The sequence below is a fragment of the Gadus chalcogrammus genome, chromosome 14 (genome assembly GCF_026213295.1).
Source record: "Gadus chalcogrammus isolate NIFS_2021 chromosome 14, NIFS_Gcha_1.0, whole genome shotgun sequence".
Taxonomy (NCBI): domain Eukaryota; kingdom Metazoa; phylum Chordata; class Actinopteri; order Gadiformes; family Gadidae; genus Gadus; species Gadus chalcogrammus.
Genome location: NC_079425.1, coordinates 8,719,147 through 8,733,114, shown reverse-complemented (window position 1 = coordinate 8,733,114; position 13,968 = coordinate 8,719,147). Strand labels below are relative to the sequence as shown.

At 45.1% G+C, this 13,968-nt stretch overlaps 1 protein-coding gene across 2 annotated transcripts; it reads right to left on the bottom strand.

Moving 5' to 3' along the window:
• Positions 1 to 1,730: 1,730 nt before the first annotated feature.
• Positions 1,731 to 11,588, bottom strand: syt9a (synaptotagmin IXa). Of its 2 annotated transcripts, XM_056608125.1 has the most exons (8): positions 11,441 to 11,588; positions 8,201 to 8,400; positions 7,896 to 8,092; positions 6,825 to 7,374; positions 3,783 to 3,903; positions 3,511 to 3,682; positions 2,913 to 3,042; positions 1,731 to 1,793 (listed from the first exon to the last, which is right to left on the bottom strand). In XM_056608125.1, the coding sequence occupies exons 1-8, from the start codon at positions 11,586 to 11,588 to the stop codon at positions 1,731 to 1,733; spliced, it is 1,581 nt and encodes a 526-aa protein (XP_056464100.1). The 2 variants fall into 2 exon arrangements, with proteins under 2 accessions (XP_056464100.1, XP_056464099.1); XM_056608124.1 differs by having other exon boundaries at positions 7,896 to 8,400.
• Between the last annotated feature and the right edge of the window lie 2,380 nt (positions 11,589 to 13,968).

Genomic DNA, 13,968 nt, shown 5'->3' with positions numbered 1-13,968 from the left:
ATAGCTATTCCCCATTGGCATCAAATGATGGACATATATGCTGAGAAATAGCCCTGGCTTGTTAAACCTGCTCTCTCTTCACAGCTAAGCTCCCATCAGAACATAGAACATGGTTAATAGGACATGCGGTGGAGAGAGATGTTGGTGGTTGATTGATTTTTATTAGTAGAGTGCATCATTTGAAGTATGCCCAATTAACTGAACGTCAAGAGTGCTGATTAATTATCCTACCATTACCGGTCCTATAGCCATGTGAGAACACGTTTGTCATGGCACACGGAACCTGAGAGTTTACCGCGGCTCATTATAAGGCAGAAACCCTTGCACGCGCCTATACACACACACACACACACACACACACACACACACACACACACACACACACACACACACACACACACACACACACACACACACACACACACACACACACACACACACACACGGTTGAGCTGAGTGAAGACAAACTGAGATATATGCTTTGTGGAGGTGTTTTTGTATAGTGAATGTTAGCGGCAGTCATTATTGATTGAGGTTGTTGCGAAGAGATTACAGCATCATACCGCTGTCTGTCTGAAACCCATGCTTTCACTTTCAATACATTGTTGTTCCTTTGCAGGTGCATATTTATAACATGTGCATTGGTATAAAGCTTATAAACACTGGTATTTTGTCTGCCAAAGAGGCATAATAGTTCATTAATTCATCATACTTAGAAAGGACCAAGTACAGTTAAAAAAATGCAAATGATACCATTTGATGCACCATAGCATATTATTGCTGCATTTTTTGGATTGCATTGTTCTAATGCAAGTCTTTACCTGCTGAAACGAATGTATAATGTTCATAGCTTAAGATCAACGAGTCGATACCATTGCTAAAAAAAACATATTTTTATTTCATTTCCATGTAATTGATTCTATCACAAAAACATTACAACGTTGTCTTTTATTGTTGATTTTTTGTAACTTCTGAAATAAAAATCTTCTAATACATTCAAAAATATGTTAGATTAATATAAAACCAATCCGGTTGTGCATCAAAGGGGATTGGACAACAACTCTACTGGCAATCACTGTGGATCACCACCAAACTTTATAACAATAAATATTACTAATACCATTTGGAATATTTTACTTAGACACACACACACACGCGCACACGCACAAACACACACACACACACACACACACATACACACACACACACACACACACACAGGTGCAGAAAGGAAATGCCACCGCATTTTATGATTAGCTGACAAAAACGGCACGTTCTATTTCCAAAATCAGGAGCGGGAACAAACCCACAGAAAAAAGATAGAAGATCAAACCATAACCTCATGCACCGACAGATCACCAGAGTGAATGGCTGGCATTTCAACTGGCTATAAATACACTGCGCAGACAGGGCCTATTAGCACACATAGCAGGACAATGTAGAAAACAGACCACAAACAAACTGGCTCAGGGACAGGTTTCTTTTTAAAACAGCCTTGTCATTTGCAGCGACAGAGAAAAGAAAGTAAAACATCAATTTCTCGTGGTCACTCGACAACATGCAACTAATACAGTCTGGCCCTCCATGCAAAGCTTTGAGGGCGGCCGATAGGACCTCTTCGTCTCAGTTTTGGTGTCATCTCCATAGTTTTGTAGCAGGCCTCGGTGAAAGCCGTGACCCACGACCCCCAAAGGGAGTCGCTGGACCTGCCAGGTTTCATCCCCTGTAGGCTACGGTGACGGGGGGGTCTTCAGGGAATTACAGGAACCCCCCTGGCTACTGGTTCCTTGGTACTGCGGAGAGGAGAGCGATGACATCATCACAAACATGTGAACATTCCTTTTGAATTAAAATGAACGCTTGATAGGAAAGTGAAACACATGTGAGTATGGTGTGGTCCCATGAATTATTAACTAAAAGTAAAAAGTTCACAAAATACAATGAAATATTAGACCACATAGAGAACAATATATATGACGCAATGTTCTTCTCTTCTCTTATTCTATTGCATTAAAATATCAACCTCTTCAATTGTTAAGACAATAGCATGATGCCACTGACAGCCAAAGTGGTTCACTCCACTTGAACAGACAGGCATATTGTACACATGTCATAATAACTATCAACGTGTTGGAAAATTCAAATATAAATAATGCATGTATTCTCCCTCTCTTTCACTCTCTCTTTCTCTGTAAGAATTTAGAATGGAGGAACATTGGAACAGAATACTTGATGGCAAGTCTTGATATATATTTCTTCATGGGTCTTCACCACCATCTCAATCGTCTCCACCTCTATTCCTTTGAGCTGCACACAATAAAGCCATTATTGCAGGCTGAGTGCACAGGGTCATAACCACTCTACTGCTCAGCCCGCTTGCTTCTCTGCTTCTCTGCTTCTCTGCTTCTCACAATCCCTCTTCTCCACCTTTCACCACTGCCTTTACCGCAGGTCATATCAAGCCCCTTCATGGATCTTCCCCTCCTTCCCCTTCCCCCCACACACGGAGGAAGATACAATGTGTATGGTAGTGTGTGTGTGCAAGCGATGTGAGGGATTCTACATGAATAAGGAGAAACAATTGCAAAGTGTTTTTTTTGGAGTCCTGAGATTCTTCCTATTGAGATATGGGAATCGTTTTTATAGTCTCTAGTAGTCTATACACACACGCACACGCACACACACACACACACACACACACACACACACACACACACACACAATAATAGCTTTCATTACATATCAGCTAGGATAGGATAGGACTAAGTACCGATTTCCCCCTCCCCAGATGCTAGTGATGCATCAAGCTATACAGCGCATGTCCACATGCAAATGCGCACACACGCACACGCACACACACACACACACACACACACACACACACACACACACACACACACTCTAACTCTCACCTCAACGAGAGGGTGCCAGTGGGCAATGGGCTTCCTGGGGTAAGTGAGCATTTCACTCCAGTGGTCTCGACCGAGGGTCTCTGCGTCGTTCCCAACCCGACACACACCGATCACCTCGTTGTGGCCCACCCTGTAGGACACAGCAGACCCACAATCACACACACACGGCTGAAACAACTCCGTTAACATCAGCAGCATGGACGTGACCAGTTACTTTTGAAAAGAGAAGCGTGACATGGACATATTGATGTAATAATCATAATTAAGGCCATGTGGGGGATGCTTTTATCCTAATACAATACCGTGAGTGCATATGTTCTTAGCCAGAGGGACTTCAGTGCGATTTATACCCAAAACCCTGACTATGTGAGAATGCACTCCCAGTAGAGATAGACAGTTTAATGAGGTTTAAGGGGGATCTGGTGGCTAAAGAAAAGCGCAACACTGCATTATAAGCCAGAAGCCGGTCATTTGAAGGCGTTTCTAACATCCCAGAGACCCCCCTGGAAACAGGTTTGAGGCAGGGGCTATTAGAGGAGGAAAGGCCGGGAAGTGGTCGATGTGAGAGTAAGAGGAGTGATCTCCGGGCGCCGCTCACCGGTCGTAGTCCATCACCGCAATCAGCAGGCTGATCTGGTCAATGTTTTCAGGGGGAACGTCGAAAACAATGGCTTCGTTGTAGACGGGATTCAGTGTGTTCCTCTTGGTGGAGGTTTTTCTTTTCTTCAGCCGCCGCCCCTCACACATTAGGGACACCTTGACATACGGATCTGAATGAGAAGACGGGGTGGTTGAATCAAAACAAACAAGTCTCGGAAAAGGAGTCACGGTTATAAAGAGAGGGAAAATGGTCAAGCTGTCCATCGTTACCCGATGCCCCAGTGATATCCATCGCTTTGAGATTGCGAGCCTTTATCATGGTGATGGTCAGTCGGCCCGCGGTAGGGAGGTAACACAGGGAGCACATCAAATCGCCCAAGTCCACGTTATCCTGCAGGAAAACACATCGTATTAACACACCGGCTTCATGCCGTTCTGGAGGATCGTGATTAGGCTTTCATTCTGCTGCACAAAGGCTTTCAACACAATCAAGCAATCTGTGAAGATATTAAAAGCAATTAATGCGGACGGTCTTACCGACTTTGGCTGGCTAATGTCGTGCAATGGATACAGATGGGATTGCAATTGTAATTGCCAAGTTTATGATTGCGTTTTATGGGTGACATGCATTATGTTTGCATTTGTTAAGCCATGATGTTTCAAAAATAGAAATACTGTGCTATATTTGCATAATTCTTTTTTAAATAATTCATGCTAAATCCCTGACCACATTTCCCTACAAGTTCAAAACATTCAAAACTCAACCCTTCTGTTTGTAAACATATATAAATAAGAGCAAGGGTACCAATAAAGAATCCTCCAGAAAACATTCACTTGAGGAGAAGGTCCCCGTAGCAAATGCTCCAAGATTAAAATGTTTTTGGCAAATTCTGCTGCTGAAATGCAAAAACTCAATTACCGCCTTTGCTCAACATAACTAAACTAAGGTAGTGAAAAGCATGAAGAATCTGCCCACCAAAATATCCTATGAATCGTTCTAATGGACCAGCCAGTGCTCTCCCACATGGTTCAATTGTTCCATTAAGATGAATACGCACTCCCAAAGGCACTGAATTTATTTGTTACAATAAGTCAACTACACTGATACAGAGTGTTTGGTGGTCCCTAACATGGGTCTTTCAACCCTTCCACCCTGCAGTAAATAGAAAAAAGAGGAGGTCCTCTCTGCACGTTCACACACAGGCTGCAGGATTTCAGTGTTTACTGAAAATGGCAGAACCGGCAAAGCTAACGTTTCCAGCACTCCAAGGAACAGACAATCACCTGGCAACAACTGGATCGGAAGGCACAAGACCGAAGAGGATGGAGGGGTTTCATCGATGACCTATGTTCCCTAGGGAACTTAAAGGCCTAACTAACTAACTAAGGAACAGACAAGAGTAATACAAAACGTGTATTTATTTCATTGTGGCCCTCGATCAATTGAAAAATATGTGGTGACATGAGGAAGAGGGAGGGGAGCGCTAGCTGCCAAAAAACGATGGAATCACTTTCAGCGCCTTCTACACCGATATCTCCCTCGGCATACTAGAAACATTTGTGCATCCATGCAACACTCTTCCATTCAAATCAACTTGGCAAATCCATAGTACTGTAAGGCCCAATCCCATTTTTACCCCTTACCCCTTCAAAACAAGGGGGAGGGGTAAGGGGTAGAAATGGGACTGGGCCAAAGTCTGTTAAAACATTATATGACTTAAGAAGATTACTTGTTGGGCTAGACTCAGATCGGTCTAGGTTATATTCTCAAACCAACAGGTCTCCATTTAAGAGTATTACAAGTAGCAAAAGGAAAGTCTGGATTATCGTGTGCCCATATGGACACTTCAGAGGTTCCCTCAGGGAAACGCTGCCATTTAGATTAATTAAAAGTTGTTTTTCAGATTGCAGGGCTCAGACTCCCCCCTGACCAATCTAGAGGATTTAAGCAACTCTAAGACTAGAGAATAATCCAAAACACACATATAAACAAATCACTGACATATGTATTTATATATTTTACTGCTACTTTAGTACTACTAATCATAAAACAAAACGTGCAAGGATCCATAATTCATACTTTGCTTGCAGATTTCTTTACAAGACAATTATCAACAGTCCATTACGAACCCATGCTGCCCAAACACATGTGTGTTTGCAAGATCGTTTGTGAATGTGTTCCTGTTGTGCACACATTTCCCCACAAACGCTTTCCCACATTCTGATGTGGGAAAGCTGGACTGTCGCCTCACACAAGCGAGAGTTCAGCAGAGTCCGAGGTCTCCGTCCTGGAGACGGAGACCTCTGTTCCTCTGGTGGGTCAGGGCCCTGAATGCCTCTACCATAACCATTTTCATCCTTCATAACCGACTGTCTCCTCCTTGCTCCGACCTCCAGGGTCTTATCCACACATCCGTCATGATATTGCAGTAACTTGGCAATGGTCCAAAAGATCGATCCCAGCTGTCATCCTTTCTCCCGGTCTATTTATGTCTACACCAAGTGTCAAAGGTCTTCTTCAATCACGTCTTCATGGCATTTCTCATTGCAGCTTTCACCCCTCTGTGTCGTGGATGGTACACGGTGGGATTAGCAGCCCATTACTGCCACTGGCATTACCGTTAGTGAGTCAATGCCCCTGTGAGTATGTGATCAAACATCCCAGAGCTCTAAAACAAATTATGTTAGAGCAGTTATTCTGTTGGAGGCTAAAGGGATAAAGATGATGGGATTATCTAGATTAACAGGAATAAAGAGGTGTCCAGGCAGTCGGTGTATATTAATAATATATTAATAAGACAAGCAAACACACACACCACACACATAGACACAAATCCCTGCACACATTCCCCCCCCCCCCCCCCCCAGAAATGTAGTAGTGTAAATATTGTTTTAATTTTGAGGCCAATGTTGTAACAATGAGGATGCTGAAAGACAACTCAATTAATGATTTATGTTTCTGACCCTGTAATAATTGGCTGCAATATGATACAAGAATAACAATGGCAAAATGCTACGGGATGTATTACGATGGCGTAAAAGACAAGATCCAAATGAGGTGACTTTTTGATGATCACTTTGAAAATGAAATAGGCATGTAGGCTGTTGTCCTCAGCCTACATGATGCCCTGACACCTACTGTTAGCTATTGAATGACCTGTATCTTAATCAGAGAATGACCTGTATCTTAGAAAAGTCTCTCTGCTCATTGACTAAATGACTAAATAGTAATGAATTAGTCGTGGAACAAATCCTTATCTCATACATTTATGAATAAGTTTTACATGTAAAAAAACACATCTGCCGACTCACCGTGGAAACATACTGGATGTCTCGGCAGAGTCTGGTCTCCCGCGGGAAATCCACCAGATCCAGGAAGTTGTCCACCACGACCTGTCCAATGATGTCGTGGCGCGAGAATCGGTCAAAGTCATAGACGCTGAAATGGAGCTTGCGCGTGGGCAACTCCGAGTACGCCACGGGGAACAGGAAGACCTCGTCGAACACCGGGTTGAGCGTCTTGCGGTGCACCTTGGTCTGGTGCTTGGTCATGCGGTCCGGGAGCAGGTAGATCTTCACGTAGGGGTCGGAGGTCCCCGAGAAGTCCTTGGCCGGCAGACCCTCCGCCTTGTGGATCTTGACGATGAGCTGCTCCAGGTCGCAGTCGAACCGCAGGATGAAGTTCAGGCGCCCGCAGCCCCCGCCCCGGCGACCGCCCTCCTCCCCCTCCAGAGAGCGCTGCTTGTAGAGCTCCGGTTTGAGCCGCCCCAGACCCAGCCCGGTCAGGGAGTCCTGCCTCTGGAACTGAGCCACGTTGAAGTCCGGGTTGGACAGGTTCATGTGCCTGCGGATGGGACCTTGTCTGCGGAGAGGCGGAATGGGGGAAAAATACAAAAAATGGCAAACAAACGTGATATTCATCGGTTCAATGATTTAAAGGTCCCATATCATACCACCGCGTGCGAGTGTAATTAGCCGTTAGAAGCCGTTTTGAAAATCTGTCTCTAATGATATCACAAGTGGACAGGTCCACCTAGACGTGTGCCGGATAGATCAGTCTACCAACCTACCCATTGCACCGTAGCAAACGTTGATCATATCTCCGCCACACATCTCTCCGTCACACTAGGTGATCTAGGTGGACACGCCCACTTGTGATGTCATAAGAGACCGATTTTCAAAACTGCGCGTAACGGCTAATCACATTCAAACCTGGGGTCATGTCATGGGACCTTTAAACGATTGGAGGATGCCAAAGCGCTTCATATCAGTTGATATCATGTGACAAACGTATCAATCGTCAAAAAGGACAACACAACAACAACTATGAAAAGCAAGTCACCACAGCTAAGCATGTTAACCTCGGACCGACCGCACACTCACCCGATCTCTGCCATGGTTCGCCCAGAGGGGGGCGGTTCGGTGGTCTGCCTCTGTATGCGGGGGTTGGTGTGGACGCCGTTCTCCCGGGTCTTACACTGGGCGTCCAGGGCGATGTCCGGAGACGTGTGGCTGATTTTCATCGCGACCTCCGGGGTCGGCAACACCTCGAGGGGCGGGGACACCGGCGTGGGCGGGGCCTCCACCACCGACACCGCCGACGCCACCGGGGTGGGCTCGCGGGCGGGGGGGAACGTCACGCGGGACTCACGGCGGACGTGGGGCGGCGGGTCCACGGCCGTGTACACGGGCTGCCGTGGGGCCAGGTTGTGCGGGATCAAAGGTGCCATGGTGGGGTTGTAGTGGCCCTGGGACTCCTTGGTCCTGAGCACGACACCGCGCTCCCTCCATGGTATCCAGCAGAGCTTCCAGGAGACGAAGAGGGACACTCCAAACAGGGCCAGGCCACAGGCTGTCACTACCAGGGAGAGCAGGCTCACCGACACATCTGGCGGGAGGGAAATCAACAGGATGCAGCAAAGACGATGTTCGAGTCATTCGGTGTCAGAGGAGGAAGCAGAGGCATGATCGCTGACGACAGAGAGCAAAGTAATTTCACGTCAAGATTATTGCTCTGGGAATTGTAATGTAAAAGCTCTCGGTTTGACATCTACAGCAGGGCTTGAAAGGGAAAGAACAAAATGATGAGATGGCGCTGAACCACTTTGTACTTTATGTTCTGTAGAACGCACCAAGTGAGGAAATTCTTGGTAGAACAATCTTTATATAATATCCCATGTCAGCCTCTGTCTCCCTCACACCCCGGTACGGCATCGGATAGCATCGGATGTCTAATGACCTGTAAAATCACGTATAAATGTCAAGAGTCTTGAAGGAAGAAGAGACCTGAATATTTGTGAGAGAAAATGCAAGGATGCTTTCGTAGTGTCGTGATATTATGAGAAAGAAATTTAGGACAAAAAATGTAGCTGTGTTGGAGGCTTGCTTATGCAGATGCATTACTTCCTCATACCACTGCTTGATAGATCATAGTGTTCTACACTGCTAACCAGAAGTAATGTGGTAGCTGAGAAATAGTTTTTATGTCTTAATTTTTTATTTTTTTTTTGGATGGTACCTCTAGGCAAAAAGCGAAGACAATTACCCTTCATGTGCAAAACTCGTTCCACATTTTGCCTTCAGTAAAATAGATATCTGATGTACTCACTGTTGAATTTCTTTCAAGTCTTGCTTTAATGATTTCATCATGAATGATTTCATCTTTAAAGCAAGCACAACACTAAATTAAGTTAACAAATATAGACTATTTGATTTGGGACATTGTAATTAAAATCAATAAAAAACAACAAACTATATATAAATAACAAAGTCTATTTATAACCTATTGATAAACTAGTCACAATAATAGCAAGGATTTAAGATAGGTCCATCGATAATTAACATCAGAGATCTGAAATAGATATCTGATGTACCCACTGTTTGACCTGTTCAACCATAATAATAATAATAATAAAGAAGATTTAAGATGTCATTAGGTCCATATTGGGCACGCATTACCGCTACACATCCCCAAAATGCTTTGATGTTAAAATGCACAGGTGACCATCCAACGTAGCGCTCATTTCAGTAGCCGCTGTGTAGATGCACGGGAATCCGCGTGAGGCCTTGTCTCCCTGTGTGCTCCGGAGGAATCTTGGTTGAAGGACCGGGATCATTGATTCTATAGACCTGAGGGACATGGCAGACAGCTCTGCACACAGGCCGGGACTGAATGCTCGATAGACGCAGCCCATAGAGCTCATGGACTGAGGCAGCCCCTCCACAGAGGAGTGATCTAAATTTAGAGCCCCCTCGCATCAAAGTTTCAGTAAGAGGCGGAGCCTAGGTCACCCATCGCCAAGCACGCAAGAATAGAGGAACTTGAACCTTAAAAGCGTGAAGTGTTCTCGTATGATCCCATCGCATAAATGCTGGACACGTAATTTTCATGCATGTGGAGGGCCTGGAATGTGTTTAACTATGAGTCTGCGAATGCATCCACTAGAGGTATTTATAAGGAACAGAAGGCCATAGTCATGTAAGAAATTATGCTTAATGAACTGTCGCCCTCTAAAATATTAGAGGTACTGAACAGGAGCCGTTAAAGATAACGGAATAGGCAATATTTGCTTCCTTAACTTTGCCTTTCCATGCCTATGAGTCTATGTTATAAATAACCCCAATATGAGTAATTAAAAATGTCTATGATTGATCAATTATTTAGTTCACTGATATTTGGGAATGAGTGACGCATATTTAAATGAATCGTATTGAAGTCGTATTCAAAAATTGTAAAGAAATGTAACGCAAGCACAGACACACGCACGCACGCACACACGCACACACACACACACACACACACACACACAACACACACACACCACACACACACACACCAACCACGATACACACACACACACACACAACACACACACACACACACACACACCCACACACACACACACACACACACACACACACACAGTCACTCATTGTCAATCTGGCACATGTCTCTGGAATTGGATTCAGTCATTTTCCCAGCGCGTCTCGCTCTCTTCCAGTTCCTGGGCATTGAATTAAGGCTGCCTGCTGCAACACAGCCGGATGACATATTTCACCACAGCTACGAACAGCAACTCGTGGCGTGCTCCCTCATTCTCCGAATGAGTTAGATAAACCTCGCCAGCTATGACACATTCTTTACATTAAAAGTGCACGAGGAAAGGAACCCCACGTAGAAACGATTTATTCTGGGGTCCCCCCCTTGCCAACAGGGAGGGGGGGGGGGGGGGTGGCACGGCATGGGCGGTAGTGCGATTAACAAATGACGCCGCTTGAACTGGTTTCCCCCTGGTTTTATCAGGCGCTCATTGCGTTGGTTTGCAGAAAATCAAGCATCTTATTGGCCACATTTGGTTCTTCTTCGGACACGCATCCTGCAGGGACCGCGCTGTCAGTGTGAAGGTAGGAATCAAGGCAATGATTACGTCAAGTGATGCAAAAATAAAGGAATGTGCAAGAAGCAGTGACATCTAAGAATGAAAACCCCCAGCCCCCCGACACCCATCCCCCCAAGCCGCTGCCTACACAAATCACATGATTTCGTTAATGCATTCAGAGATGAATTAAATATTAAAATGTGTAGTAGTGTCTACAACATTACAAATATCGACTCCAACAAAAAAAAAAAATACGTGTAAAGCTTTCTACATGAAGTAGCTTAGTGGACCAATTTACAAATCGCACGGGTAGTAAACCATTGTTCAAGAATATAAATAATAATGAACAGACCTATATGGGACACAATTCAAAGCCAAATGCAAAAACAGGATTGAAACGCTACTATAAAAACAAAACCTTATACAGTGCAACAAGTTATCTGTTCGGCGTTTTGGGTTGTTAGGAGTAGGCTACCCCTATAAGCAGACTATCTCCTAAGTGGCAAGCAGGTTGAGAAGTGGACATGCAGCGGACCGGTTCCTCCTCACCTGAATCCGTGTGGCGCGGCCTGGCGAGGTCTCGGAAATAGTAAATGAAATCCAGGCAGTGGTCGTTCTGCACTTCCCCTCTTGAGCAAAGATCGGACAGAAGTTCTAGTGCCGTTTGACAAATCTCATAATCTATGTCTCCAGGCATTTCCCACCAGCATGCTTAGAAATGCAGGGGCTCGGAGGCACCACCACACCACACCGCACCAGTGCCACACACCGCTCCGTCCGCCACCACGCTGCTGCTGCTGCTGCTTCTGCTGCCCGAACACCGATAGAGAGTCAAGAAGAGCTCATTCACAAGCACGTAACCTTACAGCCAGCCGGGGATACGAGGAGGCATTTTTGTGAGGTGTCAGCAACAAAAATGAATATCGGTCGTGAAATCCTGAGGCGAAGCAACAGTTCCGATACATTGAAATGGATTACTTTCAACAACAAAGTCAAATTTCAAATGAAACTCCTCGGTTCTCCCACAGAGTCACAGATGTGCCACCGGTTGAATCCACGCGTCGCCGCTGAATGCTGCTGCGCCGAGTGCTGTGCAGGTGTTGGAGCGACGCGCTCCTTAACTACCACACACGGACAGGCGCACTAGTGCGCCAATAGCAGCCCCTGTAGTAGCTCAGTCATTTTTGTTTTTTTATCAGACGTGTAACACGAGCCACGCGTTCACGACGTAACCTATCTAAAATAAATAGGCCTATCTAATAATAACGCCACTTTATGTGAAATCAGAGTTCATCTTATAGTCCTACTTCAAGATTGAGAGTTTATTGAGTGGCATGCTTTTGTAATAAGAGCGATAAGCATGTCGGACTATGCATGTCGACAAAGGTATCCATCACTGTCAGGAGGGTTGAATATTGGTTGTATGGTGCGGATAATTGCTGATGCTTATCGCTGGTGAGAGCGCTCCTTCAGCGCTCCCGGTGGGTAATCCTGGTCATCCTCATTTAGAGAGGCAGGAGAGAGAGAGAGAGAGAGAGAGAGAGAGAGAGAGAGAGAGCAGGAGAGATAGCAGAGAGGAGAGAGAGAGAGAGAGAGAGAGAGAGAGAGAGAGAGATCGTGGGTATATTGGAACTAAAAGATAGTGTTCCTTTATTTCATCATAATGAAAGCCTATTGAATAAAATTAGCTTTGATATGTTTTTCATTGCTATTTGATTAGCATGATTATTAAAAATAAAGTACAATGTTTATTGTTGTATGATCCATCTTATATTTCTCAAGGGACTAAATATCAATATTAGGAAGAACAAGAGGTATTCGGTGACTCAGTGATTGACGTCTGCATTACTTGTTACATTCATTATATGTGGGTGTGCGTGTGCGTGTGCTTGTGCGCGCGCGTGTGTGTGTGTGTGTGAACTTTTCCCATGTCAATCAGAAAACCAATTGGGATTTCACTGAGAGGCTAAATAGCAACACAAATCAGTCGAGCATAAACTACACACAATATGCACACTCATACCTCCCCGGGCCTGTTGATTATGCATGTGTCGTCCCTGGACTCATTCTGGGACGAATGTGACGGCAGACACATTTACAGAAGACCAATTTATGTTTTCCTGTTTGTGCTTCGCTATGAAAATATTTGCATAACATCACATTCATTTTGTATCCATGGAAACAATTAAGCAGCAGGGATTCTTCCTTCCTCTCATTTATTTTCCTCCATTTCGCTTAGCTGTTCTGATGATTTTGCAAGCTAACATTCCCCTCATCTTCCTCCTTCTATTCTCTACAACTTGTTCTGCTACTGGCATGTAGCCCATAACATAAAAAGTTTTGTTTTTTTTATCCCTGGCTGAACCCCATGTGTACCACAGTGAAGGGACCAGAGAAGTCAAATCAATATGAAAAAAACATTTTTGGTAACTTATTGTTGCAGTGCGCTAACTCACAAATGGTGCACACTTGTTCATTGGCACACTTGTGCGCTGGTTTGAGCGTTGATAAGCGGTCCCCGTTAGATCTAGGTCGAGGTCTGATGAGGTCGGACCAAGCGTTTAGTTCAAAACGCTGCCGTTCTGAACAGAGGCACTGCCCTGCCAGTCACCTCTGTCAGTTGTTCCAGACCAACCTCCTTCAGAGTCACGTGTAGATTACAATGCAATGTTCCAAGGGTTTGCTTGTACACCTCGGCATCTGTTTGCCTTTATTCATTTCATGTGTGAATTATGTTTTCAGCCCCCCGTACCTCTATCCAATTTTAATAAATTCACTATTAAGCCTCCGTGCTTGTTTTATCAGCCTTTTTTATCATTGTTAAGCACCTCATTACCTGTCCCAAAGGGTGGTTTGTAGATAAAGTGGCTGTTATTACTCCGTTGCTCTGCGATGGATAGTAGGTGCAGCTGCCAGGGCTGGACGGTGGTGGGACGGCCGGGCGTGCCGGGTTAATCAGAGCCCACTCTGCGGTGCCGACGCAGTGGCTGGCCACCAAAGGGAGGTCTGAAACCACACACACTGACTCATACGCTCTCCATGGTGCTGAATGACGCAAGTCACAGCTAGCTCTGGTC